This window comes from Daldinia decipiens, assembly GCF_022478715.1.
Source record: "Daldinia decipiens strain CBS 113046 unplaced genomic scaffold F4813scaffold_4, whole genome shotgun sequence".
In the NCBI taxonomy this organism is placed as follows: domain Eukaryota; kingdom Fungi; phylum Ascomycota; class Sordariomycetes; order Xylariales; family Hypoxylaceae; genus Daldinia; species Daldinia decipiens.
The window spans coordinates 1,087,836-1,111,280 of record NW_026054547.1 but is presented as its reverse complement, the minus strand read 5'-3'; the positions used below and the strand labels follow the sequence as shown (position 1 = coordinate 1,111,280).

General features: G+C 47.3%; 9 protein-coding genes across 9 annotated transcripts; 4 read left to right on the top strand and 5 right to left on the bottom strand.

Annotated features, from left to right (window-relative positions):
- Nucleotides 1–588: 588 nt before the first annotated feature.
- Nucleotides 589–2,949, bottom strand: F4813DRAFT_378920 (uncharacterized protein; the record flags this gene model as incomplete). The annotated part of the gene is made up of 3 exons (XM_049245389.1): nt 589–1,852; nt 1,907–2,142; nt 2,206–2,949. The coding sequence occupies 3 exons, from the start codon at nt 2,947–2,949 to the stop codon at nt 589–591; spliced, it is 2,244 nt and encodes a 747-aa protein (XP_049103419.1).
- A 2,848-nt stretch (nt 2,950–5,797) lies between these two features.
- F4813DRAFT_229847 (uncharacterized protein) lies at nt 5,798–7,244 on the bottom strand. The gene has a single exon (XM_049239894.1). It carries the CDS (start codon nt 7,014–7,016, stop codon nt 6,285–6,287), a length of 732 nt encoding a protein of 243 aa, XP_049103418.1. The 5' UTR covers nt 7,017–7,244; the 3' UTR covers nt 5,798–6,284.
- An 866-nt stretch (nt 7,245–8,110) lies between these two features.
- F4813DRAFT_399361 (uncharacterized protein) lies at nt 8,111–9,073 on the top strand (the record flags this gene model as incomplete). Its single annotated transcript, XM_049248165.1, has 2 exons — nt 8,111–8,347; nt 8,378–9,073. 2 exons carry the CDS (start codon nt 8,111–8,113, stop codon nt 8,906–8,908), a joined length of 768 nt encoding a protein of 255 aa, XP_049103417.1. The 3' UTR covers nt 8,909–9,073.
- Nucleotides 9,007–9,848, bottom strand: F4813DRAFT_229726 (endoribonuclease L-PSP). Its single transcript, XM_049239893.1, has 3 exons — nt 9,567–9,848; nt 9,486–9,499; nt 9,007–9,426 (listed from the first exon to the last, which is right to left on the bottom strand). The coding sequence occupies exons 1-3, from the start codon at nt 9,739–9,741 to the stop codon at nt 9,106–9,108; spliced, it is 510 nt and encodes a 169-aa protein (XP_049103416.1). The 5' UTR covers nt 9,742–9,848; the 3' UTR covers nt 9,007–9,105.
- A 1,033-nt stretch (nt 9,849–10,881) lies between these two features.
- Nucleotides 10,882–13,363, top strand: F4813DRAFT_385980 (glycosyltransferase family 39 protein; the record flags this gene model as incomplete). Its single annotated transcript, XM_049246346.1, has 3 exons — nt 10,882–11,148; nt 11,240–12,875; nt 12,930–13,363. 3 exons carry the CDS (start codon nt 10,882–10,884, stop codon nt 13,361–13,363), a joined length of 2,337 nt encoding a protein of 778 aa, XP_049103415.1.
- A 281-nt stretch (nt 13,364–13,644) lies between these two features.
- F4813DRAFT_347579 (uncharacterized protein) lies at nt 13,645–15,973 on the bottom strand. The gene is made up of 4 exons (XM_049241984.1): nt 15,313–15,973; nt 14,943–15,243; nt 13,999–14,887; nt 13,645–13,939 (listed from the first exon to the last, which is right to left on the bottom strand). The coding sequence occupies exons 1-4, from the start codon at nt 15,653–15,655 to the stop codon at nt 13,751–13,753; spliced, it is 1,722 nt and encodes a 573-aa protein (XP_049103414.1). The 5' UTR covers nt 15,656–15,973; the 3' UTR covers nt 13,645–13,750.
- Nucleotides 15,974–17,425: 1,452 nt separating this feature from the next.
- Nucleotides 17,426–19,614, top strand: F4813DRAFT_229637 (glycoside hydrolase family 18 protein). The gene is made up of 4 exons (XM_049239892.1): nt 17,426–17,609; nt 17,660–18,212; nt 18,267–18,824; nt 18,921–19,614. Exons 2-4 carry the CDS (start codon nt 17,674–17,676, stop codon nt 19,495–19,497), a joined length of 1,674 nt encoding a protein of 557 aa, XP_049103413.1. The 5' UTR covers nt 17,426–17,609; nt 17,660–17,673; the 3' UTR covers nt 19,498–19,614.
- F4813DRAFT_229612 (uncharacterized protein) lies at nt 19,614–21,103 on the bottom strand. Its single transcript, XM_049239891.1, has 4 exons — nt 20,684–21,103; nt 20,521–20,606; nt 20,234–20,445; nt 19,614–20,158 (listed from the first exon to the last, which is right to left on the bottom strand). The coding sequence occupies exons 2-4, from the start codon at nt 20,601–20,603 to the stop codon at nt 19,731–19,733; spliced, it is 723 nt and encodes a 240-aa protein (XP_049103412.1). The 5' UTR covers nt 20,604–20,606; nt 20,684–21,103; the 3' UTR covers nt 19,614–19,730.
- Nucleotides 21,104–21,170: 67 nt separating this feature from the next.
- F4813DRAFT_347575 (uncharacterized protein) lies at nt 21,171–22,563 on the top strand. The gene is made up of 3 exons (XM_049241983.1): nt 21,171–21,614; nt 21,694–21,909; nt 21,973–22,563. The coding sequence occupies exons 1-3, from the start codon at nt 21,558–21,560 to the stop codon at nt 22,171–22,173; spliced, it is 474 nt and encodes a 157-aa protein (XP_049103411.1). The 5' UTR covers nt 21,171–21,557; the 3' UTR covers nt 22,174–22,563.
- Nucleotides 22,564–23,445: the final 882 nt, after the last annotated feature.

Sequence of the window (23,445 nt, the reverse complement as noted above, 5' to 3'; positions counted from 1 at the left end):
GACGGACAGACGGCCTGGGCATGACTCCACTAGTTCGATTAACTGTACCAAATTAACCCATCAGGAGGTATTTTCCTATCATAGAACGGGGATTGGCAATTGTAGAAATAAATAAACCAGTCGCTTTATAACGATCAAATGAGAGGTATGTAAATGAATTTTTTTTCTCATTATTGGAGATGCCTCTCTCTCTGTCTCCGTACATCTCTGCAACTAAAACTGCAAAATTCCCGAGCTAAGTTGTTTCAGAGATCGCTCCTTGCCATATCAAAAACATCCGCAGACATATCAGCAAAGCTAAACTCGATGCAAAATAATATGAATCTGTACACAGGGCGTAACAAGCAGAGCGCTGTCTATCTAACCCTAAATCCTCAGCACATATGCCGTATTCTTCAACCACTAAGGCATTCTGGGATCAACCCTCCCCTAAATTCGCTCCAAAAATACACGACTCGTTATCATCGTAATATCATCAAGAGTTTGCATAAAACCAGCTTGACAAGAATGTATGCAGAGCACACACAAGTCACCAAAATTGACATTTATCCAACAATCGGCCCAAATGCCGCTACTAGTTGAAAACAACTAGCTGGACGGAAAGCCTTGGAAGTCTGATGCTGTCCAATCCATAGATGGATATTCAATGTTAAAATCTTGAGAAGATGGTTGACTATAACCAGCAGCAAGACTGGGTGGGATAGTTCCAAAAAGAGTAAAATCACCCGACTTATCCATCGTGCTAGGAGGGAACAGGGCGAAGTCCTGGCCAAACTGGTTGTGACAAGGCTGAAAGTCTTCAAAGCCCTCGTCCACCATAGTCGGCGGCGTCAGCATGAGTTGATTACCCTGGCCGACAGTTGAGAGCTGCGGCATGGAAAACTGTTGGCAGGTCTGCGCTGTGAAGTTTGCAAAAGCACCAATATCTTTGTTATAAACTGAGTGCGTCGGTGTAGGTATTTGTACATGGGCACCATAGATGTCTTCGAATTGGCCAGTGAACTCGGGGCTCAGGTCTTCGAAAGTGTTGAACTGGTCAGATTCGGCACTAGAAGGCGTGTTGTTGTCAACCGGGGAATATTCCAGTTGGATGTCACTGTCAAACGGTTGGTGTTCATATAAGCTAGCATTGAACTCCTGATCTGACGGATAGGTCGGGAACTCATGGTCGTTGTTGTATTGACCAAATAGAGGATCTTCAGGTGGTGTCATCACGAGGTCCGTTTGCTCGCTGCTCGGGGTGGGCAAGCTCTTAATCAGAGGTGTAGGTTGGGCAGAACTGCCAGCTTTGCTTGATTTCTTCTGACCATTGGTCTTGGTCCTAACGTATGTCCAGCCGTGCGCTTTCTCCATATGCTGCTTGCAATTGGATTCACGCTTGGACTTATATGGGCACGGCTTGAAATGGCACTCGAACATGGGAGGAGCTGCCGAATGCTTATCGTTGACATGTCGGTCCATTTCCTTCTCGGTAGGCCAACCATAATCGTGGTATTTGCAAGTAGGAATAGGACACTTCCAAGGACGAGAGTGCGTCTTTTCATGCTTTGTCAGATCACAGGGTCGCTTGAATTCCTTACTGCAACCCGGGTAGGCACACTTTTTAGGAGCGAGCTCCTCCGGCGAAGCGTTCTTCTTTCGGCGAGCCATGGATCGCATAATTTCTTCTTCGTCCTCGGCCTGCTCGCTCATTGAACGCTTAAATCGGATTGGGCCTGTTACTTCTTCCTCAAGGTCCTCAATAGGCTTTCCGGTAGCTATGGAGATAGCCTTGCCATTCTTCTTTACGCGGACTAGCTCCGCTGGTCGACCGTTGGTTGTAAGACCACCAACAAGTTTTACTTCGTCAGTTCTTTCCGACAGGTTAGCATATGGGCAACTACTAGGGTCATGGCAGGCATCATACGGGTCAACATCCATCTCGTCTAGCTCCTCTCCAGCGTCCTGTCTCTTGCGGGCCTCTTGCATCTGTTGCGCGTGTTGGCGAATTTGTTCCACAAGATCGATAAAGTAGCCGCTGTTGTAAGGTCGATCGTGAGGTCGCGTTTGTTCTCGGTCGCTAAGGTATTCGACAGTAGCTTGGATGCATCGAATCGAAGTGAGGCAGAAGTCGCGATATAGTTCAACAGACTTTGCGGTCTCCTTCAAGCACAACCAACGATAAGTAACTCCACATACGCTAGGGTCTTTCATTAATTGACTCACTGGTGCCATAAAGATAAGTGTCTTCTCGAGGTCCCTGAGACAAACGATCTGGTCCTCCTGGATCCTTCTGGGACAGTCAAGGACAATGGAATGAAACTCCTTGAGTGAAGGTTCACCCAGTAGCGGTTTCAGGATATGCTCAGAGATGCGGTTCCTAGCACGCGAGCTAAGACGTTGAATATTCTGAGATTTGGAGGCCGTGGCCGACCTTGTTATAGCTGAAACGCCAGTACCAGAAGACTTGGCCTCCTTCCGCTTCTGATTTGTGGACGCAATGGATGTTCCCAACCCACTATCAGACTCGTGGTGGTGAGAAGAGCGACGGCTGCGAGGACGTAACGTCCTTCGCTCCGGTTCGAAAGCAGTCGGAGCCTCGGACATCGTGTCTCCTACTAGGGTGTTGTCCAGGAAACCTCTAGGGATAGGAAGACAGTCGTCCGAGAAGGGGCTTATAGGAGATAACGGCTCGGCCTTCATAGCCGACAGGGTCACCTCGAATTTACCAATGTTTAAGGCAGCACGACGAACATGAGCATCGACAACATCATCAAGACTGGTCTGAGAGCGTCGAGGTAACGAGGGTACTCTAAATGGAGCAGCAGCATGTGGACTAGTCGGAGGAGTGACAGGAGAATGGAAGGTTGCTCCCTTCCGTAGGGTTAGGTTCGTCTTAACGGTTAGACCATTGCCAAAACCTGAGTCCGGGCGAGTCACCGGGGTCCTTCGAGGGTTGGAGAAGGACATGATGACTCGGTATAACGGGAGTGGGGAACAGATTTATGATAGGCGAGAGGCGATCGATGGTATCGTTGCTCTGAACTCTGTAAAGACCACGGTACCGGTTAGCACAGTTATGCACCAAAAGGCTGAGCAGTCATATGAGTCACAAGGGTCCTCTCCCACACCGAGTCTCGGATGGCCTGAGGAGTGAAAAAGATATCGCAATTGCCAGCTTGACATTGGTCAATCGATGGGCATCGGACGAGACGGGAAAGCGAAATATATATGTGGTAGGGCTAGAAGAACACTCCGAGGATAGGACAGGACATTTCTTACACGAGTAGCGGGTTCACGGAACGGATGAGCTCATGCGTAGAAAGATAGAAGGACTATATGTACCGATGCGCGTTTCGCGGAAAATAAGACAAAATGAGTCGAGAAATAGGCAAAATTTTGCCAATTTGAGCAGAGCAGATGGCTCGTTCTTCATAAGCTAACTTACGTAGCCGGTGTAACAGATAGGACAAGATAAAAGAGGACACGATAGGACACGATGGGACACGATGGGACAAAATATGGTAGCCTTAGAGAGATATGACAGATGAATTGTTAATAAGTCTGCTGCGCAAGAACACTTTAGTCGCTTGGTCGAGGAAAAGAGGCGCCGGACGAGGACGAAGAGTCGAAGAAGGGTAAGGGCTCTTGGGGGTTTGAGATGATGGGAAGTCGTTGTGAAAAGGATGGAGATATTTAGGCAGCAGCCGTCTTCTATGGGGACTGTCAAGGGCTTGTCAAGGACCACCCATGTCAAGTTCCCAAACCAAGTCCAAAGTCGAGTTTGATGGTTCTAAAAGTAGTGGTTAGGTAGTACCCAGGTAGTACCCACTAAGATATGCTCTAACGCTAATAGTTCACTAACATTTCCGTCACTTCCGCACTAACATGGAATACTCGCTAAAAGTCCTAGAGTACTTTTAGGGCAGATGTAACTCAGCTGCTGCGCCTATATATGTACGCAGATAAGTTAGGTAGGTTTATCTACGCCTCGCGCTAAACCGGATATGCGGACGCGACCCGTTTCTCAATCCATAGTTAATTCATAGTTCGCTTACACTACCTCCATGGCAGCATGGTTCATATTCTAACGTTCAATGTTCCTGGCCAAAGATCCAGAATTGTCTCTCATACATACATCATACATCATACATCATGCCACTTGCCAAATCTAACATCCTACCCACGTTTCGACTATTACTACATATGAACTACATGTGTAAATACTACAATAGAGGGACACGTATAAGGAATCACCTCTTACGGTTCATACCAAACAGATACCAATCTACCATATTCATTCGTGTATGTACATATGTGAAGTTGTGGAACACGCCGACAAGTAAGAACAGAGATCGGAAGAAGAAAGGTTGAAGATAGGTATCATGCATAGAGGGAATGATTAGCATCGCTGGCCCTGCAGGATCTACAAGCTGTGTTGGACTCGCGCTAAGCCTTGGAATGCTTTATTATTAATACCTGATGCGCACAATAATACTACAGTAATACTCTGTACATACCTAACGTACATAAGAACCGAGTGGTTCCACGCTCTTCCGTAGCCACCATTCCTTCCACAGACGGAGGAAGATTCCCATGTCGTATGACGATTCACAAGAAAGCAAGAAACGTCGATAAACTCGGATTGAGCATGTGTTCATATCGGTTGATTGTGAAAAGAACAAATCGCCTTAGGCTCTTAATCAATCGTTAGTTGCGCTGCTAATTGTCCGAGGACCCCTTTTCTTATTTTTTTTACTAACACATATATACAAAGCTTCGGTGCCGGCCTAAAAGTATCCAGTCTATCCGGCTCGAGCATGTTTTGTTTAATTGCCCCGACCGGCTACTTTATTGCTACCCTTGTGACGTCAATTTATAGCTTTATTGTAGAGTGTTTGACCGGTAATAATGTCAGTTGCAAAATTCCGTCCGCGTCCCTTTCGGATCTTCTCGTACATAGGGGTCGTAGGGGTGTTTTGCGCAGATGCGAAATTCAAGACTCGCGTATTATGGACTGGGTATTATCTCCTATAAATCGCATCTGCGAGATTGGTCATTCCTGTCTTTAGAAAGGTGCGGATTGATAATTGATTTGATCTTCCTTATCGATTCAGCGGAGCACATGAACAAGGACAGCACCGCCTGCATCTTTTCTTTCCATCATTTCTTCCAATCAGGAATCTCCACAATTAAGGCTAGTATACCTCTGGGTACTTCTCTGTGCTGCAAGAAGCACTGGAGTACCTAAGTAGACGTTGCAGAACTTGAAGCAAACAAGGTTCATAAGTGCTTACCTACATACGTAGTACATATGCACATACCTGGTAATGTTTAAGTAAACGAGGGAAACCCCCTGAATGGAGGAATCGCATTATCGAAATTAGCGGGACCGAATAGAGTGTTGACACCGCAGCATTCTCCGTTGACTCATTCATTCATCTCGGGAGCTTACATATGTACAGGCATTGGTTTTTATCTCATGCAGCAAATCCCCCACCGCAACTCATTAACCTAGTCTGCAGATTCACCAGTCCTGCAGTTCCTGCAAATGTGATAGATTTAAAGGGTCTCAAAGGGTCTCAAAGGGTCTTCACCCCCTCACCTTGGCAACCATTGATTGACACGTACCATCGTCGCATCGTTGCATCCATAACGTTATATCATCAAAGTCGTCTATCTATGGTCGTCAGCCCTATCAATTGGTCAATCTTGACGACCCATAACGACGATCACATCAACCAATAGAATCATCCCGAATCTAGATGCCTTCCACCACACCTGCGCGTCAATGTAGAATATCGGTGCCTGAGCTGCGTCTATTATCTCCATTCAGATCTCTCGTCATGAAATACGTAACTCGAACGCGCAAATTCACTATCATGTAGTATCACGTTGACATGGGATGAGAGCACTAGGGGAAGGCAGATGTTTTACAGATCGCTACCGAATAAAACTCATGTACGAATTCAAGATCAAATTAACAGGTAGCCATGTCATGGCAAATGGATATACTACGATATGTACCTAGCTCTAAACCCCAGGTTCCTCCTCGCTGTTGCTCACCTGTAGATCATCATCGTCGTCGGTGAGCAAAGCCAAGCGACATGTCTCTAGTCTAATTAAGCGTGGGAAAAACGAACCATCGTATCCATTATCTACCTAGGGATGTATGCTCGCTAAAACAGGCATTTCTTGTTTCGATGCTCGTGCCTGGGTATAGTGATAGTGATATCTTCTCTATATAGCCGGGAGCTGTGTGTACTATTGGGAAGACTCACAATACTTAAGCGCGCGGCATTACTCTAGAACGCGCCTCGGCGTCCATAGCCATATCCCGTACGGGAGTAAAGATCATTGCCCCTCTGAGCTAACGGCGAGGGGGTATAGGCAAGTCTTCTCCTGTCGTTGTCGTTGTCGTTGTCGTCGTCGTCGTCGTCGTCGCTAGAAATATCGCTAACCCCGTTACTATCTACAGAACCCCGACGTATACCCCGGGATGTCTGTTGGTGCCGGTACGGTTTCATTTTCATGGTCTCGGATGTCCTAGGTTGTTCACGGACCACTCTATGAACGCTCCCATGCATACTTCCGTACCGGTGCAGGTTGTCCCGATGGACTTCTACTCTCCCGCCCGGGACGCTCTTCAACCGGGAGTGTTCCGATATGGCGGCGTGGCTAGGCTGGTTGGGGTATTGGTATTGGTACTGGTACTGGGAAGGCTGTCTATAGTACTGATCCCGGGTAGATGATTGTCGAGAGCGCTCCGGGTCATACACGCGACGCAAGTCGCTACCCGGGAGACTGACGAAAGCTTCCATAAGTTCGGGCTCGACGTGCGAGTCCCTATTCCCAGGTTGCCCATAATTATAGGAGCTACTCATACTATGGTCGCGCGGCCACCCGTAATTCTGAGCTGCACGGGTAGCTTCCTGACGTGGAGAACGTTCGTAACGTGGTGGAAGAGCACGCTCATCCCGTCGCTGTCGCTGGGGCCTGTGGTTATCATAGTCATCGGGACATATACCTAAACACATGGTGATGTTTCTGCTAATTATACTTGGTAATAGTTCGGTGTTTCTGGAGCGTTCTTATCGGAACTGAGAAATAGGAGGCAAGAATCGAAATGCTATACCAGATAGCTTGAAAAAGTGTTACTGTTGTTCTACCAGTAAACAATGCTAGACACTGCTTTGGCAGTTCCAGTAGAGTGGAAATTAAATAGAATAAGAAGGTACGATCGGACAAGACCTTTCTCACGGTATGAATGCGCTTGTGATGTGTTTATATGAGTCAACAGGAGTGACCCCTTACTCTATTGAGCGGCTGTTCTTTGTCCTCTCGCTTGTTATGTCTTTGTGACTTTAGGAGAATCACTGTGACACTGAGACAAGTAGACTGATATTTTCGTAAAAGCGCTCTTTATTGAATCATCTGCTCAGAAGCAATTGACAATAGCATTGACCGGGACTCACGATTATATGCTACGAACGAACAACCGGTTCATATGTGAACAATGTCAATTCTCTATTCTAATTTATACATGACGAATATGTTGCCGATTTATCACCGGACACTATCGATCTGCAGCTATCGTGCTGATACATAACTTAACCAGTCACTGTATCTCGAGACATCATCAATTCATATATTGCGATACGTACGTAGCCTTTCCCCCAGTTGAATAGACTATTACCCATAGTACTTACAAGTAAGTTTCTTGTTAAGAGTTTAATTGATATTGACTTAGCAGTGGAAATCTGTTCTAGTTCATAATCACAACACGTATTTATCGCACGTTTTCAATAAATATATCAATACTAGAGGTCATTGGAATAGGTACCCATCTAAAGAGGAGTGAATTTGGTAGGTAGGTTGAATTCCCCCTTTGCCTAAACACGATAATCTTCGAGAAAGACGATAACTAATACAGGAAGTATAATAGAACATCGTTAGATGTTTGACCAGGAAGAGTAGCAAACATTTGTTGCCTTACTCATCGTTTTCGAACAGCCAGAAGCAAGCGTCCTGTCTGGTAATGAAGTTGTCACTGCATGAGTTAAAGCTGTGATCTATACCATGAATTACAAATTTAAACACTACATATAGCATAAAGGAGACAAGTATCCAAATGAAGACTATAAAAAAGTTACTGGTCCGAAAGGGGTGCGAGGAGAAAAGTCAAGACAATACAAAGAACGGGAAACATGAGAATACTTCGTCGTTCGAGGAAGAGAATAGCCCACATGGCACCCATACCATATCAATGGACTACATACCACAGAATTACGGCATGGCAGAAACGCTCATCTATCTTCATTCCGGCTCACCATTCGATCTAGCGAGGCTATTCGACAAACGTGACCGCGTAGAAAATCAAATGCGTTGACGTCCCAAGGCGAAAGGCACAAAGGAAGTCGAGCTCGTACTGCGCGAGCCAACCATCCGCTCGGTCAAGCAACTTTATCAGATCTGCAAGCAGGCCGAAGTCGTGGCCAAATATGGTCTCACAGGCAGAATCGCGTACAATTTCAGTAAGTCCACCGACTGGAATAGACTTAACATTTCAAGGTTACCTTCACTACAGCCAAGAAAGCCGAGGGAGCCGGTGAGAAAGCCTAGCGGTCTCCTCGGAACATCCGCTGTCGAGCCTGATTTCGACATGTCAACGTTTTCGTTTAGTACCGATCGGCCGATGTCGCCTGTTAGTGAAGCTGGGGCCTGTAGGGACTTGCCGCATGCGTATGGGGACTTGGAGGTGGGCTCCCCTAATCCCCCGGTGACGTTAGACCTCTCTACGGTCGAGGAGGATGAAGGGGAAGTGAGCCGGGCAACATCCCTTACGATGACCAAGATACCTATCTGGCAGGTACGTATGGTGCATATACCTCCTCGGATTAGCCTTCACATTACCGACAAAGTAGAGTGAATATATCGAGAAAATCGCCAATAAAGAGCGTTAGGGCCTAGTTTGGTTGAAATATCTTCAATTTTATTTCCTTTCTATCTCTCAGTGACATGACTCTGTCTAGATAGCTAGTGTGACTCATACCCCTTGAGATCACGGCGACGCCTAGCTTATTTTAGGCGAATGCAACTAATGTATTCAGGTCAAGCTTTCGATTCCTACGGGAGAGCAATGCACTCAATCTCAACATCGACGGCCTTGGGCAGCTGCTTGACGGCCACGCAGCTGCGGGCGGGCTTGTGGGTAAACCACTTCTCGTACTCCTTGTTCATGTCGGCGAACAGCGACATATCAGCTAAGAAGACGTTGACCTTGACGACCCTCTCGATGGAGGAACCGGCGGCTATGAGGACGGCCTTCAGGTTGGAGATGCAGACTGCCGTCTTCTCGCCAATGGTGCCTTCTACAAGGTTGCCATTGACGTCGCAGGGAATCTGACCAGAGCAGTAAATGGCAGTTGGTGTCTTGATGGCATGGGACTATGATGGCTAGTTAGCTCTCTGAGCGAATTATATATTGGGACCCGTCTTATTCATACGTAAGGTCCAGCAACTATATATAATATAGTATGTCAGCCATTATTCACATTGCTTTTTAGTATTATGTTATTTTCACCTACGAGGAGCTGCGTCCTTGGAGAAGACGGGTGTGAGGTCAGACATGGTGCGGATAGGGATAGGGGTAGGGGTTGAAGCTCGGAAGACAAAAGGCGTTCGCGAAGCTGGAATCAAGCTGCGACGGACTGTAGATGAGAGAAGTGCTCGAATTGGAGATGCTCGAAGAACTACGGGCATAGCTAGACTAAAATATAGACTAGAATATGAAATAATAACCGGATTGATGCCTTGGTAATCGTTCTTAATGAGTGGAGATTTATAGGCTGTAGTTGTTTAATCTAGGGCGCGCAGTCCTCTCCGCACTTCGGCGTCCCGGATCTTGATGGGGGGAAGTTGCCAAGCTCCGTACTACGTGAGCACGTTTCTAAGTGGGAAGGCCTCTAGGTGGTACATACATGTAAATGAGACACTTGTACGTAACCTTTGATCTTTGATGAGGTTAGAGTAGCGCTAGGCAGCCCTACTTAGACTTATTTAGGTATTGTACATACATAACAGGTACCTAAGCTTATCTACATTTATACATCAGATATTCCAGCTCCATGTATTTATGTAAGTAATGTACATGCAGGTAATCCGACGCATGTAGAAAAGTTGCTGTTTGCACCTTTCGGTATCGATGTTCGTAAACGTTGCACGTAGAACGAATAGATAGATGAGATCGGTGATCGGTGATCGGTGATCGGTTATCGATAAAATATCCGTAAGAGATCGGTTTCGGCACAAGCTTTATTTCTTCACTACGACTCAGCCCACCGTGAGAAAAAAAGGAGGCGTGAGGCTTAGGTGTTGCCAAGTGTCCAAAATTAACTTGATAACCCCCTATCCGCCCAGCTAGGCATAGGTACCTAGGCAAGGTACAATACATACAATGCCACTGTACCCCCGGCCGTCATATTACTATGGTAGGTACCGACATGGTAGTATAGAGTGGAACACACGCACGCCTGCGCGACTGAAGCTTCCCCTGCGTTAAGTAAGATTTTAATGAGGGCCGACTTTTTGAACACTTCTTCTTGATCACCATCTTCTATCCTTCTCGACGACTTTGGCGTCAACAATCGCAGTTTTCGGCCTACGAATTGGTCGTGCGGTTGGCAATCTTTTTTTTTCATCTCACCTTTTTCTTTATTTCTGTAAGTACATCTACATCTAACTACATCTACTACAATTCTTGTAATGTGGCGGTAACACGTCAACTGCGACGTGTTCACCCACATCGGAATATCCTGCTTACCTACCTACCTAAGGTTACTAACAACCGGGCCCGAATAGTTTCTAAACATCAATTTCTTCTATACTGCGCTCCTTTATACCATGTCGACAACCCCTCAGGGCACTCCGCAGGGCACTCTGCGCCAGCGGAATGTCCCCGGTTCTTCTAAAAAGAAGAATGGCAGTTCTGATGAACTGGATTCGGAGCTCGACAGCCTCGTCAAGGCAAACAAGAAATTTACCAAGAAACACTCAGAATGGGACCACAAGGTTGCCCTGACTGTGATCACGGTCCTTGCCTTCATTTCGAGATTTTGGGGTATTAGCCACCCGAACGAGGTCGTCTTCGATGAGGTTCACTTTGGTAAAGTAAGTAGAGACCGTTTGCAAATATAATCATTGGGCTTCAAGCAAAAAAAGTATGTAGAAGACACCAGCTTATTCCTGCTTTTCCAATTAGTTCGCTTCGTTTTACCTCGAGAGAACCTATTTCTTCGATGTCCACCCTCCGTTCGGAAAGCTTCTCTTTGCCCTTATGGGATGGCTTGTGGGATATGACGGGCATTTTCACTTCGAGAATATCGGCGATTCGTACATTGCGAACAAGGTCCCCTACGTGGCTTTTCGCTCTATGCCCGCACTCCTTGGCTCGTTGACCGTCTCGGTGACTTACCTTATCATGTGGGAGTCAGGGTATAGTCTTCCGGCATGTATCGTCGCTGCTGGTCTCGTTCTTCTGGATAACGCCCACATCGGTCAGACTAGGTTGATTCTACTTGATGCCACCCTTGTATTGGCCATGGCGTGCAGTTTGCTATGCTATATCAAGTTCTACAAGTTGAGACACGAGTCTTTCAGCCGTAAATGGTGGAAATGGCTCATTCTGACCGGCTTCGCGCTCTCTTGCGATATCTCTACCAAGTATGTCGGACTCTTTGCCTTTGTCACTATTGGCTCTGCTGTCGTCATCGACTTATGGGATTTACTCGACATTAAACGGCCCGGTGGCGCATTAGACCTTCGAGAGTTCGCTTACCACTTCGGTGCTCGTGCTGTCGGGTTGATTATTATTCCTTTCCTATTTTACCTATTCTGGTTCCAGGTTCATTTTGCTATCTTGACACGATCTGGTCCTGGCGATGATTTCATGACCCCCGAGTTCCAGGAGACGTTGTCTGACAATGTCATGTTAGCCAATTCTATCGGCATTGACTACTACGACACCATTACTATACGTCACAAAGAAACCAAAGCTTATCTTCATAGCCACGACGCGAAATACCCTCTCCGCTACGATGATGGCCGAGTTTCCAGCCAAGGCCAACAGGTGACGGGATATCCGTACAATGATACTAACAACTATTGGCAAATTCTCCCTGCTACCGACGATCATCAGATGGGCCACCACGTCAAGAACCACGAGCTTGTCAGACTACGACACTTGGTGACGGATACAGTTCTGCTATCCCATGACGTTGCCTCCCCCTACTTCCCTACTAACCAGGAATTCACTACTGTACCTCTAGCTGACGCGTATGGAAGTCGTTCAGCGGAAACCCTTTTCGAGGTTAGAATCGAACACGGCAAACCTAACCAAGAGTTTAAGAGTGTTTCCAGCCATTTCAAGTTGATACATAATCCCAGCAAGGTAGCAATGTGGACACATACGAAGCCTCTTCCAGAGTGGGGACATAAGCAACAGGAGATCAACGGAAACAAGCAGATCGCGCCTAGTTCGAACGTTTGGATCGTGGAGGATGTTCCATCTGTCCCAGCTGATTCCCCTCGCCGACAGAAGCAAGAACGCCAGGTTAAAACTCTACCATTCCTTAGGAAGTGGTTCGAGTTGCAGCGTGCAATGTTCTGGCACAATAGCCAGTTGACTAGCAGTCACCCGTATGCTAGCCAGCCGTACCAGTGGCCATTCCTACTGAGAGGAGTCAGTTTTTGGACACAGAATGAGACCCGCCAGCAAATTTACTTCCTGGGTAACCCTATCGGTTGGTGGATTGCCAGCAGTTTGATTGCCGTTTATGCCGGTATCGTTGGTGCTGATCAGGTGTCTCTACGCCGCGGCATTGATGCCCTAGACCATCGTGAGTCAAAATCCCATTATCCCGTCCTTATTCGGCAGCTAACTTAATTCAAAGGTACCCGTTCTCGTCTTTATAACTCTACTGGATTCTTTTTCCTAGCGTGGGCCACGCATTATTTCCCATTCTTCACTATGGGGCGTCAGCTTTTCTTGCATCACTACCTCCCTGCTCATCTCGCATCATGCCTTATCGTCGGTTCCCTGCTTGAATTTGTCTTCAACGCCGAGCCGTCCGCCGAGGAGCCGTCCTACGAGGATGTCAAGTCAGGCAAGAAGCCTGCCCCGGGCCCTCGGCGACACGTCACCGCCCGAGAGAGATTCGCCGGCCAGAGTATGATCCCGGCATGGATCGCATGCCTTGTCATTTTGTCTTTAGTCTTTGCCGGGTGGTACTTCTTCCTGCCGCTGACCTACGGCTACCCCAGCCTTAGCGTTGAGCAAGTCCTCCGACGGAAGTGGCTCGGATACGATCTCCACTTTGCTAAATAAGGTGGTGAAATTCTGGTGAGATGAAATGAGGACTAGGTAATCTTTGGTATGTAAACCATAATCTTGGAAGACGACGTAGACACAGGTGTACGATTGAGCGCAGCATCTAAGGGGCGAAAATGGATAGGTTGGGCAGGCTTTGCGTTGATCCAAAGGCAATGGCAATGGGGAGAAAAAAGTCCGTTTTTTGCGATAATGAAAAAAAGCATCATCTGGTTTTTTGGACCCCGTCACCTGTGTACTCGGGACTTCTGTAATCTATAGAGGCGATACGGGAATCAATCTCATTTCTCATTTCGTAAAACATACATACTTTGTGGTGATTTGATGACTATGTAGTTCATGGTTAATTATCCAGCATTTGGATGTTTGGAACATCATCAACTCCTATCTCCTTGTCTTACTTATCTTCAACTCATTAACAAGTTGTTCCGCAGCTATTTTTCCAGCTAGACAACTCGTGTCTACTGTGCTCGCGATCGTGTGGATGGCCGACGTCCACCATAGGCCTTTGTCGGATAGCTTAAGTGACGGGAATCGGCTAGATGGGTGCATATAGGGGTAGGCGTTTTCAAGCTGGTAAACGTCAGTATCAATTCTGTCGGATCGGGATAGTCTAGTCTGATAAGGCTTACCTTCTCCTGATAGAACCAGGTGATCCCCCGGTTTAGTTGTTCCAGCGGCTCTACGGCATCGCTGTCCGCCAGAGCACGGTACAGATATTCAACGGTGCTACTGCCGTCATCTTCAATTCGGACGACGTCTCTCACGAACGATAGTTCCCTGATACCTCCAAGGGCGTTCTCGAGGAACAGGACTTGGTTCACGTCGCCGTAGGCATCGATTCGTCTCGGCACCGTGAAGAACGCAATATACACAGTGTGATATGCCAGGATCGAAGCGGCCTCGACGTCTTCTGCGGAAGCAGCGCGGTACAAGTCGAATTTTGGGGCGGCAATGATGACTTTGTCGAATGATTCGGCTTGCAGACGGCCTGCCGGGGTGGTATATTGCACAAGCCAAGCGGACTCGTCCTCGTCGATCTGCGCGTACTTGACGCCGCGGACTTCCGTCGACTCTCGGACGTTCGCACCGATCGCACTGACGATCATCTCCAGCCTGTCGAGGAGTTCGCCGCCCACATACGCGTTTGCGGTGTCTTCTATGCCCGAAGCGAGCATCAGTGCCAGGGCACTGATGTCTCCCACGTCCTGCGAGTATATGCGGCCGACTTCCGGGGCTAGGACTTCGGGTACGTAGCCGCCGCCGATGCCGCGGTCGTTGAGTTCGTTTCCCGTGGACTTCTTCACGTAGTCGTATATGCCTAGGGAGATCAAGAGTTGCGCGAGGTCCGGCACTAGGGGTGCGTCTACGAGGCGGTCTTCTAGTTCGGCGCCTTGCTTGGCCATGGCGCCGGCGGACCAGACGGAGCTACCGTATTGGAATATTAACCCCGCCCAGTCGAAGAATGGTGTTTTGCTGTAGGGACGGGTGGTCTGCGCGATGACGCGGTTGCCGTTGAAGCTGGAGATGGTTAATATTGACATGGTTAGCTTTTAGGTAGCTTTGAAGGGCTTACTAGCTGACCCGTTGACTGCCCGCCTCGGATGTCTGAACCTCGTCTCCAAGAGTCTTCTCCGATGCCCTCGAAAACAGCGGGTTACCCCATAATAAGCCGGTTCCGGCGATGTCTTCGGCAATGATGGGGTCCTGCGTGGGATCATCGTAAGGGAAGACTTGACTGCCGGTAGAACTGTTCAGAGCTAGTTGGCCTCCGATTAAGGGGGCGGACTCGAATATAGTGATGTTGACGTAGATGCCCCGAGCCTTGGCCTTGTGGTATAAGTGCTGGGCCGCAGATATGCCAGCTGGTCCAGCCCCTTGAGTTCGTATTAGATTTTTATCTCCTTTTCGAAAGGGTAGGTAGGTCTAGGGATTTATTTACGTACCGATAATAGCAATGGCATAAATAGGAGGGGGTGGAACTACGAATATGCTCTTGATGAGACCGATGAGGGTCGGGATGAAATAGATAAACGTAGCAAGGGTGAGGAAAAGCAGGATCACTACTATGAACCACTCTCCGATGCGCGTGTATGACGGTCTTGGGATGTCGATATGGACTTGTCTTAACTGAATCTTAGTCTGAAGCAACGGGGTCTGTTCCGAGGGCAGACGGCGGCTCGAAGAGCTGGATCCTGCCGGATAGTACGAGTAAGCTGGCGGTGGGGATTCGCTCCGATCGCTCGGGGTGAGGATGGAGCCTCGCCGGGTGTAACTATATTTCGCCATTATTGCAAAGCTGCTACAATGACGGCGTATATTGAGTAGTTGAGCAGCTCGCTCGGTTGCAACATAAGAGAATTAACTATACTACGTAGGTTGTTGTGAGGTGAGGTGAGGTGAGGGAGCCTGGAGCCTGGAGCCTGGAGCCTGGAGCCTTATTCAAGGCCGGGACGAGGCGCAGCTTCCCCACTCCAAGTTGGTTAACAGCAGACCAGAGCTATCGAGAAGGTGAGATATGATAGAATTAAAGCTCTCTTTTATTGGTTTAAGTGTTTGTTACACAGCACAACCCTATCCGTTAAATATAATTAGGTAGGTACTAAGGTAGGACGGAGTATTGAAGGAAAGAAAGCACGGAGAGGTACAAATGTATTGTACATAGACCTAATAGTTCCGAGAACAATTACCTACCTAGGTTAGGTACTTCATAGTGATCTGCTCCATTGTTTAACGACATCAATAAATCTTTCGATTTCTCAACTTCGAGTTTTTTTATTCTTCTTCACAAACCCTCTTTCTCAATAGGCAATACTAACTTCAAGGCTTGTATACTTATGTACTCCTGCTAGGTACCTAGTCGGTATTTTGGTTCTAGCGTTATGTTAAGTCAGCCGCTTGCTGGAGACTTGCGGCAACTTATCTTATCTACCCGCAACTAAAATCTTGCCCAACCCAATCAATGCAGCCGTCGGGTAGTGCAAGATTTAGGTGTTTGTCTACTTCATCTTAGACGAAAGTGAAAGTTCACGATTATGGTATTTATATAACCTGGACTGCATCGAATATCAGCTAAGAGCCTCATCCACGAGGGATTTGTCATACCTTTTATAATTGGACTTCGAGCAGACAGTAATATCATAATATATTTACCGGAAAATATCGTAATGGTGCTATGATAATCAAGTCCCGATGCTGTCCTATCCATACCTGCGGTAGTTGTGGTGGTTGTGGTGGTTGTGGTGATTGTGGTGATTGTGATAATTGTGTGCGATATATTAAATCTGCGCATCTTCAGCATCAAATACAATCTATTTCATGCTTCGTAATATCAGCCCATTCTCCTTCAGAGTCTCATCGTAAGACGTCCTTCCCGCAATTGCGTGCGTACCTGGTTACGACTACCCTGCAACCTTACTGCATTCACGCAACGTTCCTTAATAGTGTTTATAGACTTGGCACATATTCCATCTCATTACTCGCCGTTGGTACCAAGTTTTCTATTATTAAGCTATCGGGCCGTCCTTGGTATTGGATCAATATTGCTACGGTAGCGTTGCGAAGAGAAAAGAAAACATCCATCTAGAATCTAAGCTGAAGTATTTTGAGAAGCACTTATTTCTACCGCATGCTCGCACAATAACGGCGCACCATGGGCATGGTCTACGCAGGTAAGGGCCTGTGCCTGCATCAGATCGAGCGTTGCAATCCAACGGGAACCAACGGTATCATCGCCCGATATTAACCAACCTTTTACCGACAGCAATACCCCCTGCTCATCTCTTTTCCCGGATCATCCCAGTGCAGGCCCCATCTTGTCAAAGCGTGCTTTTCCAAGGAAATGTCCAATAATCTTTTAGTAGAATTGCGTGGCCTCTCCAGACGGACTATACGTCCCATAGGTAGGTAGCTTAGGAGATTTTATTGTACAATTTCCCTTCTGACGGACCGAAAACGACTACTTGCGCACTCAGGCTAAAGGCCTGGGTCATATCGATATCCCGCAGAATGACTTGCGCTCGTGCTCATGAAACTTGGGCTCCAAGTTGTCCTATTGGACGAGCAAAGCTTTCATTCAGGAGTGACGCGTTCGATGAGTTGAGATGGCACCAGCTTGCCTCCATATAACTCGGTGGAAGGGCTCACGTAGAGTCTGGGCTCGATGAACGCCCAAGATGGTGAAGAGTGGCAAGCTTGCATTACTTGGGCTTCTTATATAAGAGCTGGAGCCTTGGTTCCTATGGTTAGTTTAGTTGCAACGCTGTTGAGGGACCGTTCGCTCATTCTAGTCAGCTTTCTTAGTCGATATGCGGAAGATCTCTTCGTGGGGACTCGCCCAGTGCCTCTTCTGGGCTTGCGTATCTGGCATAGGAGAGCGGACTGCCCCGTCCAAGGTGACCAGTAGTATAAAGGTGCCATGGACTAATTCAACTACGACGGCGAGTTCAAGCTCAAGCTCAATAATCACAAGTAGCTGGGATATTCCAGTTGGAAATGCTACTACAAGTGTTCTTATCCCTTCGACCTCGTCGACTATAGTTCTACCTGGAAGTACCACTACTGATGTCGTTGTTACCCCAACTTCAGCAACTACAGCTCCTCCATTTGGAAATGGTACCTCGAGTGCTACTGTCCCCTCAACCATAATATCATCGACCTCAGTTCCATCCGGGAACTCTACCACAGGCATCCCCGTCCCTTCGACTTCACTTTCGTCGGCTACAGTACCATTTGGGAATACTACTACAAGCGCTACCGCCCCCCCAACCACATCACCAACAGCAAAGCCCACGTTGCCGCCTGGTCCCTTCAGGGGATTCAAGAATGGCGCCTACTTCACGAATTGGTCAGGAAACATAACCCTGTACTGAACTAAAGTTATAGCTAACACACATATCAGGGGCGTCAACTCGGGCTTCCATCCTCAAGAGTTACCGGTCTCTGAGCTTACGCATATCTACTATGCCTTCGCTGATATTGACGCAGACGGGACAGTAAAGTCTTCAGACCCCGTCGTAGATCTCCAGAAGCGTTACCCAGACGACTCGCTCTCGAATCGTACTGCGAACGCTTATGGCGCCGTCAAGCAGTTATACATCCATAAGAAGTTGAACCGTAACCTCAAGGTACTGCTGTCAATAGGAGGATGGAACTACTCACCAAAGTTCGTGGCAGCAGCCGCAACCGATGCTTCGAGGTACAAGTTTGCGACTTCTGCCGTGAAGCTTGTTACAGACTGGGGTTTTGATGGCATCGATATTGATTGGGAGTATCCCGCCAACGATGTCGAAAAAGAGAATCTCGTCAAGCTGCTTCAGGCTTGTAGACAGGCATTCGATACATACACACTCCTCCACGGTGTACAGTACCAATTCACCATCAGCGTGGCAAGTTCCGCCGGCCCCCAAAACTATGAAAATTTGGACTTGTTCACAATGAATAAATACGTCGACTCCTGGTAAGTCCTATACTGCCTTTTTTTATTTATTTTTTTTTTTTACATTTAACCTTCAGTCGTACTACACATATAAGGTTATAATACTAACAACAACAGGCATCTGATGGCCTACGACTACTCCGGAAGCTGGGACACCGTCAGCGGGCACCAAGCGAACGTATTCTCCTACGAAAGCAGCGCCGAGTCGAAACGCCTCAGCACCGACGCCGCCGTGCAGCACTACGAAAGCCAAGGGATCCACCCGCAGAAGATCCTGCTCGGGCTACCCCTCTACGGGCGCGCCTTCGAGGGGACCTCCGGACTAGGGCAGAACTACACGAGCGTGGGCCAGGGCGGCCCGCAGCCCGGGGTGTACTACTTCAGGGACCTGCCGAAGCCCGGGGCCGAGGTCGTTTATGACGACGTGGCCAAGGCGACGTACAGCTACGACGCCGCGGCCAAGGAACTGATCTCGTACGATGATGTTCGGAGCACGACATACAAGGCGCAGTACCTGAAGTGGCGTCGGCTTGGAGGGGCCTTCTTCTGGGAGGCCAGTGGCGATAAGGGCGGCGCGGGGGGATTGGTTAATACGATGTCGAAGCAATTGGATTGGCTTGATGGGACGCCGAATAACCTCCACTACCCGACGAGTCAATATCGGAATATACGGTGGGGTATGCCCGGGGAGTAGTAGAGTAGATTGGTTATGTCTCGTAATTGCATTTGATTTGATCCCTCTTCTCTTTTATGCAGGGACTTGGGAGTTTATGTGGCCTTGAAAGGGGTCTTTTTAGATTGCGGCATGTATTGTGATAAGCCATGATTTGAGTATACTGGGCATCAATATGTACAGATTGGAGCGGTCTGAGAGATATTGGTGAAGATCAGCTCGCTAGATTCCGATAGTTCATGTTGGGGAACACGTCATGTCTCAGCAAATTCATATGCGCCAGTTGATTCCTCAACCTTGACCTCAATCTTGCTCTCCTCGAGCTCCTTGCCATTTACTTTGATACCGGCTCGCATAACATCACCAGGTACGACTGGCCCAACACCTTTCGGCGTGCCAGTGAGGATGATATCGCCCTCCTCAAGAGTCATGACCTTGGAGATGTCGCTCAATAGCCTTGGGATCTGGAAAAGCATGAGCTCGGTATTGTCCGATTGTTGGACATTGTCGTTGACGGTAAGGTAGATATCTATGGAGTGAGGGTTAGGAATTGCCGATTTGGAAATGAGATTGCTGATCGGTAAAAAGGTATCGAAGCCTTTGGCGATTGACCAAGGCAAGCCCTTTTTCTTGGCTTCATTTTGAATGTTTCTTGCCGTCATGTCGATACTTAGAGCATAGTCTTCGATAGTTGGTTAGTTATATTTAATAAACCATAAACCATCAACCATAAATCATGAGATTGCAAAAATCTTACGCTCAATGGCGTCAAAAGCGCCTTTCTCATCATCTGCTGCAAGATCTCTCACTTGCTTTCCCAGGATCAAGGCCAACTCAACCTCATAGTGAAGGTCGACACCCTTGGGGCGGATGACGGGACCGGCTCCGGGTAACAAAATCGAGGACGTAGGCTTCAGAAAAAAGAAAGGCTGTTTTGGCCTGGCGGAATTCAATTCGGCGATGTGGTCGCTGTGTGCATGTAATAATGTTAACACGACGCCTCACCCCCGTGCCGCGGGATGATTACATAGTGGGCGCACTCACGCATAGTTTCGACCGATGCAGACGACCTTGCCGGCCTGTTTCAAAGAAGCCACCGACGCCATGCCGCGACGGAAAACATTCATGGTCTTTGATAACTAGGTAATTAGCAATGCACGTTTGCGATTTCAGATTTCAGATTTCAGATCCTATGGGCTTGACTTACATATATGACTGACGGGGGAACGTTCCAGCTGTACTAGATACAAGTGATCCGAAGGTGTGAGTTTTATACCTATCACGTCAAGCTGGTTCGGCGACGGTATGCGGAGTCGTTAATGGCGGTTAATGGCGCTGATCGATCCAAAATTCCTCCAAACGTTACCGATCTTCGGCTCTTAGCTCTTGACAAGCTTCGTGTCGTTGTTAGCGGGATTAATTAAGCCCTGGCACCAAATGGAGCTTGCGAGTACATTATAGTGGACCATAGTGGACCACACCCTTAGTGCAGGCCCCACTAGCCAAAAAAAAGATCTACCTTTCTCTCGGTACGGGGTATCTTGGCGATTGGTATGTACTTCGTTAGGTATTGTACTTTGCACATCTTATTTACCTAGGTAGGTACCTAGGTACTGTGGGATGGGATTACGTAATTGCGAGCTATACTGAAAATTATTGGGCTTTGCCCCAGTAATTATCAACTTAACCTAGGTAATCAACATCTAGTTATTCCAACTCCATAGTACTTTACGATATCACTAGGGTGCACTTTTACAGCGTGGGGGAGTCACTGTAAGACTTCTGGACGTCGGACTGGCCGGGTCCAGACCTGGGGAAAACGTACCCCACAATAACTCTACTGCGAAAATAATTTATTCTCTCATCTTCTCCATGTCCCCTGCAAAAGTCCCTTAGCCCACCTTGATATCATCACAAGACCAATCTCCTTTTTATACCTGCCATTTATAACTTTGTCCGCCTAATCTAAGTTCTACGAAGTCGCAAGCCTACCTTTCCCCGGATTCAAATCTCAATTTAGACGACACCTAGCAAAATAAAAATATTATCAATTTTGAAGAGTCTTCATTGTACGCGACAGTATGGAAGCTCTTCAGCTGGCACAGATGCTAGCAGATCTCAATGATCTCCAAGCTGCTGTATGTGTTCCTTCTCGTCGCATTTACCCCGACTACACATTGACGAGAATATCTCTTACTGACCTAAACTGCCCTACAGCAAGATCAATCTGCCGCGAAAAATTTGGTGAGCGTCAATCGAACGCTCGACCGAAAGGAACACCTACAGCAACAGCCAAGAAGCGTCCCCGAAGGCAGGGTGACATCCCAAGCTAGTCGCATGACGGACAAGTTTGGCCGTCGTATGCTTACACCACCATTGACGAGAACAAACTCGGCATCGCCATCTATGCCTGGCAGTCCTCTTGGAGGAGAGGTGCGTTTTTCTAAAGTCGCCCTTTGTTTGTCGCGGCAGCACAAATGCTGATTAATTATATAGCGACCGGATGCCGATATTGATAGAGCCTCTACACTACTTTCCTTATACGAAATCCGCGCTAAATTGAGGGAGCAAGACAACAGCGGCTTAATCAAGGCGCGCGAGAAGATCAATGCCCTCGCCGCGAAACAGCAGACTCAGGTGGTCACCGAGCACAAACACGAACGAAAAGAAATCAACCGGCTAAGCTACCCAAAGTGATCACGACACAGCTCGACTGAATATTCCCTAAATTTCTAATGACCAATTGCATTATGATCATCAATCATTGGCGTTACAAAGGATCGAGCGGACGATGGGAAGCGGACAAGAAAACACAAACGAGCAAGGGTGCTCCTGGGATAAAACGGCGTATGAACTGGCTAAAAACTACTGAGTTGTGTGCATTGACGATTTGCTACTGGCCCGGCTACTATGATTCGGAATATGATTACGGTTATGGGTGGATTTTGATTGATGGGGTTTAATGCTAATAACGGTAAAATGGCACAGAATATATGATTTATCGCTCTTCAGCGTTTCTCTACATCTATCACGACCCTGCCTTGTTTTATTTTACGTGCTCGCCGATGACCCTAAAGACATCGGACTTAAGAGAGTATACCTATTCCTTAGAACAGGGAACAGGGGTGACTTCAATAATTGACAAGGTGAGCCTTCTTATTAAGCGGTCAGTAGGATTAACTGTATATCATGAAAATCAACGCCCATCTTTTGGAAATGATGATGATGTATTAGGATGATCTCGGTTGATCATGACAAGTCGCTCATCTGCGTCATAGGAGTGAAGATTTGGCTATTTTTGGGGTTGGTGGGTTACAGCCTTGATACACTACTACGTACCAGACTACCCACATAGAGGCAGTACAACTGATATCCATTTTAATTCTCGTTTCTCGGGTCCTGCTATTTTAGTCGTTGATAAGAAACTCGCTTCCGAGATAGAAGGAGCCAATGAATGTCTTTATATTAAAGCTCAAGTACCGACATGTATTTGCGCTTTTAAAAGGGAAAAAAAAGCTGAATTGGCCAATTAACTTTAGGGGAAGGGACCGTTGAGGCAGGTGGGTGGGTGCTGGATTAAGGTTTTTAATGGCCTAGGTATATGCACTAGGTTAAGGCTATAGCTATAACGAGTGCTAAGATGCCAGGGATGCTTATGACGAATGCTCGAAAAATACAGGCTTGAGCAAGTTACGAACAAGTATAATAGTTAGTTGAGTTATACGGCTGATATCTTGTGGAATATTTATCTATTTTCAAATACACAATAGCTCTGTAAGAACAAGATTTCTTATAACCAATCTTAATGAATAACTATAGTTATGTATTATATTCTTTAGTATTTGCTAAATACCGATGCTGCGGTAAATTACCTAATTTTAGAGGTCGCTATCTCTATTGCCGGTAACTCTTAAACCTCATCATGACGTTTACATACTTATAGGGATATTAAGGTTTATACTAACCTAG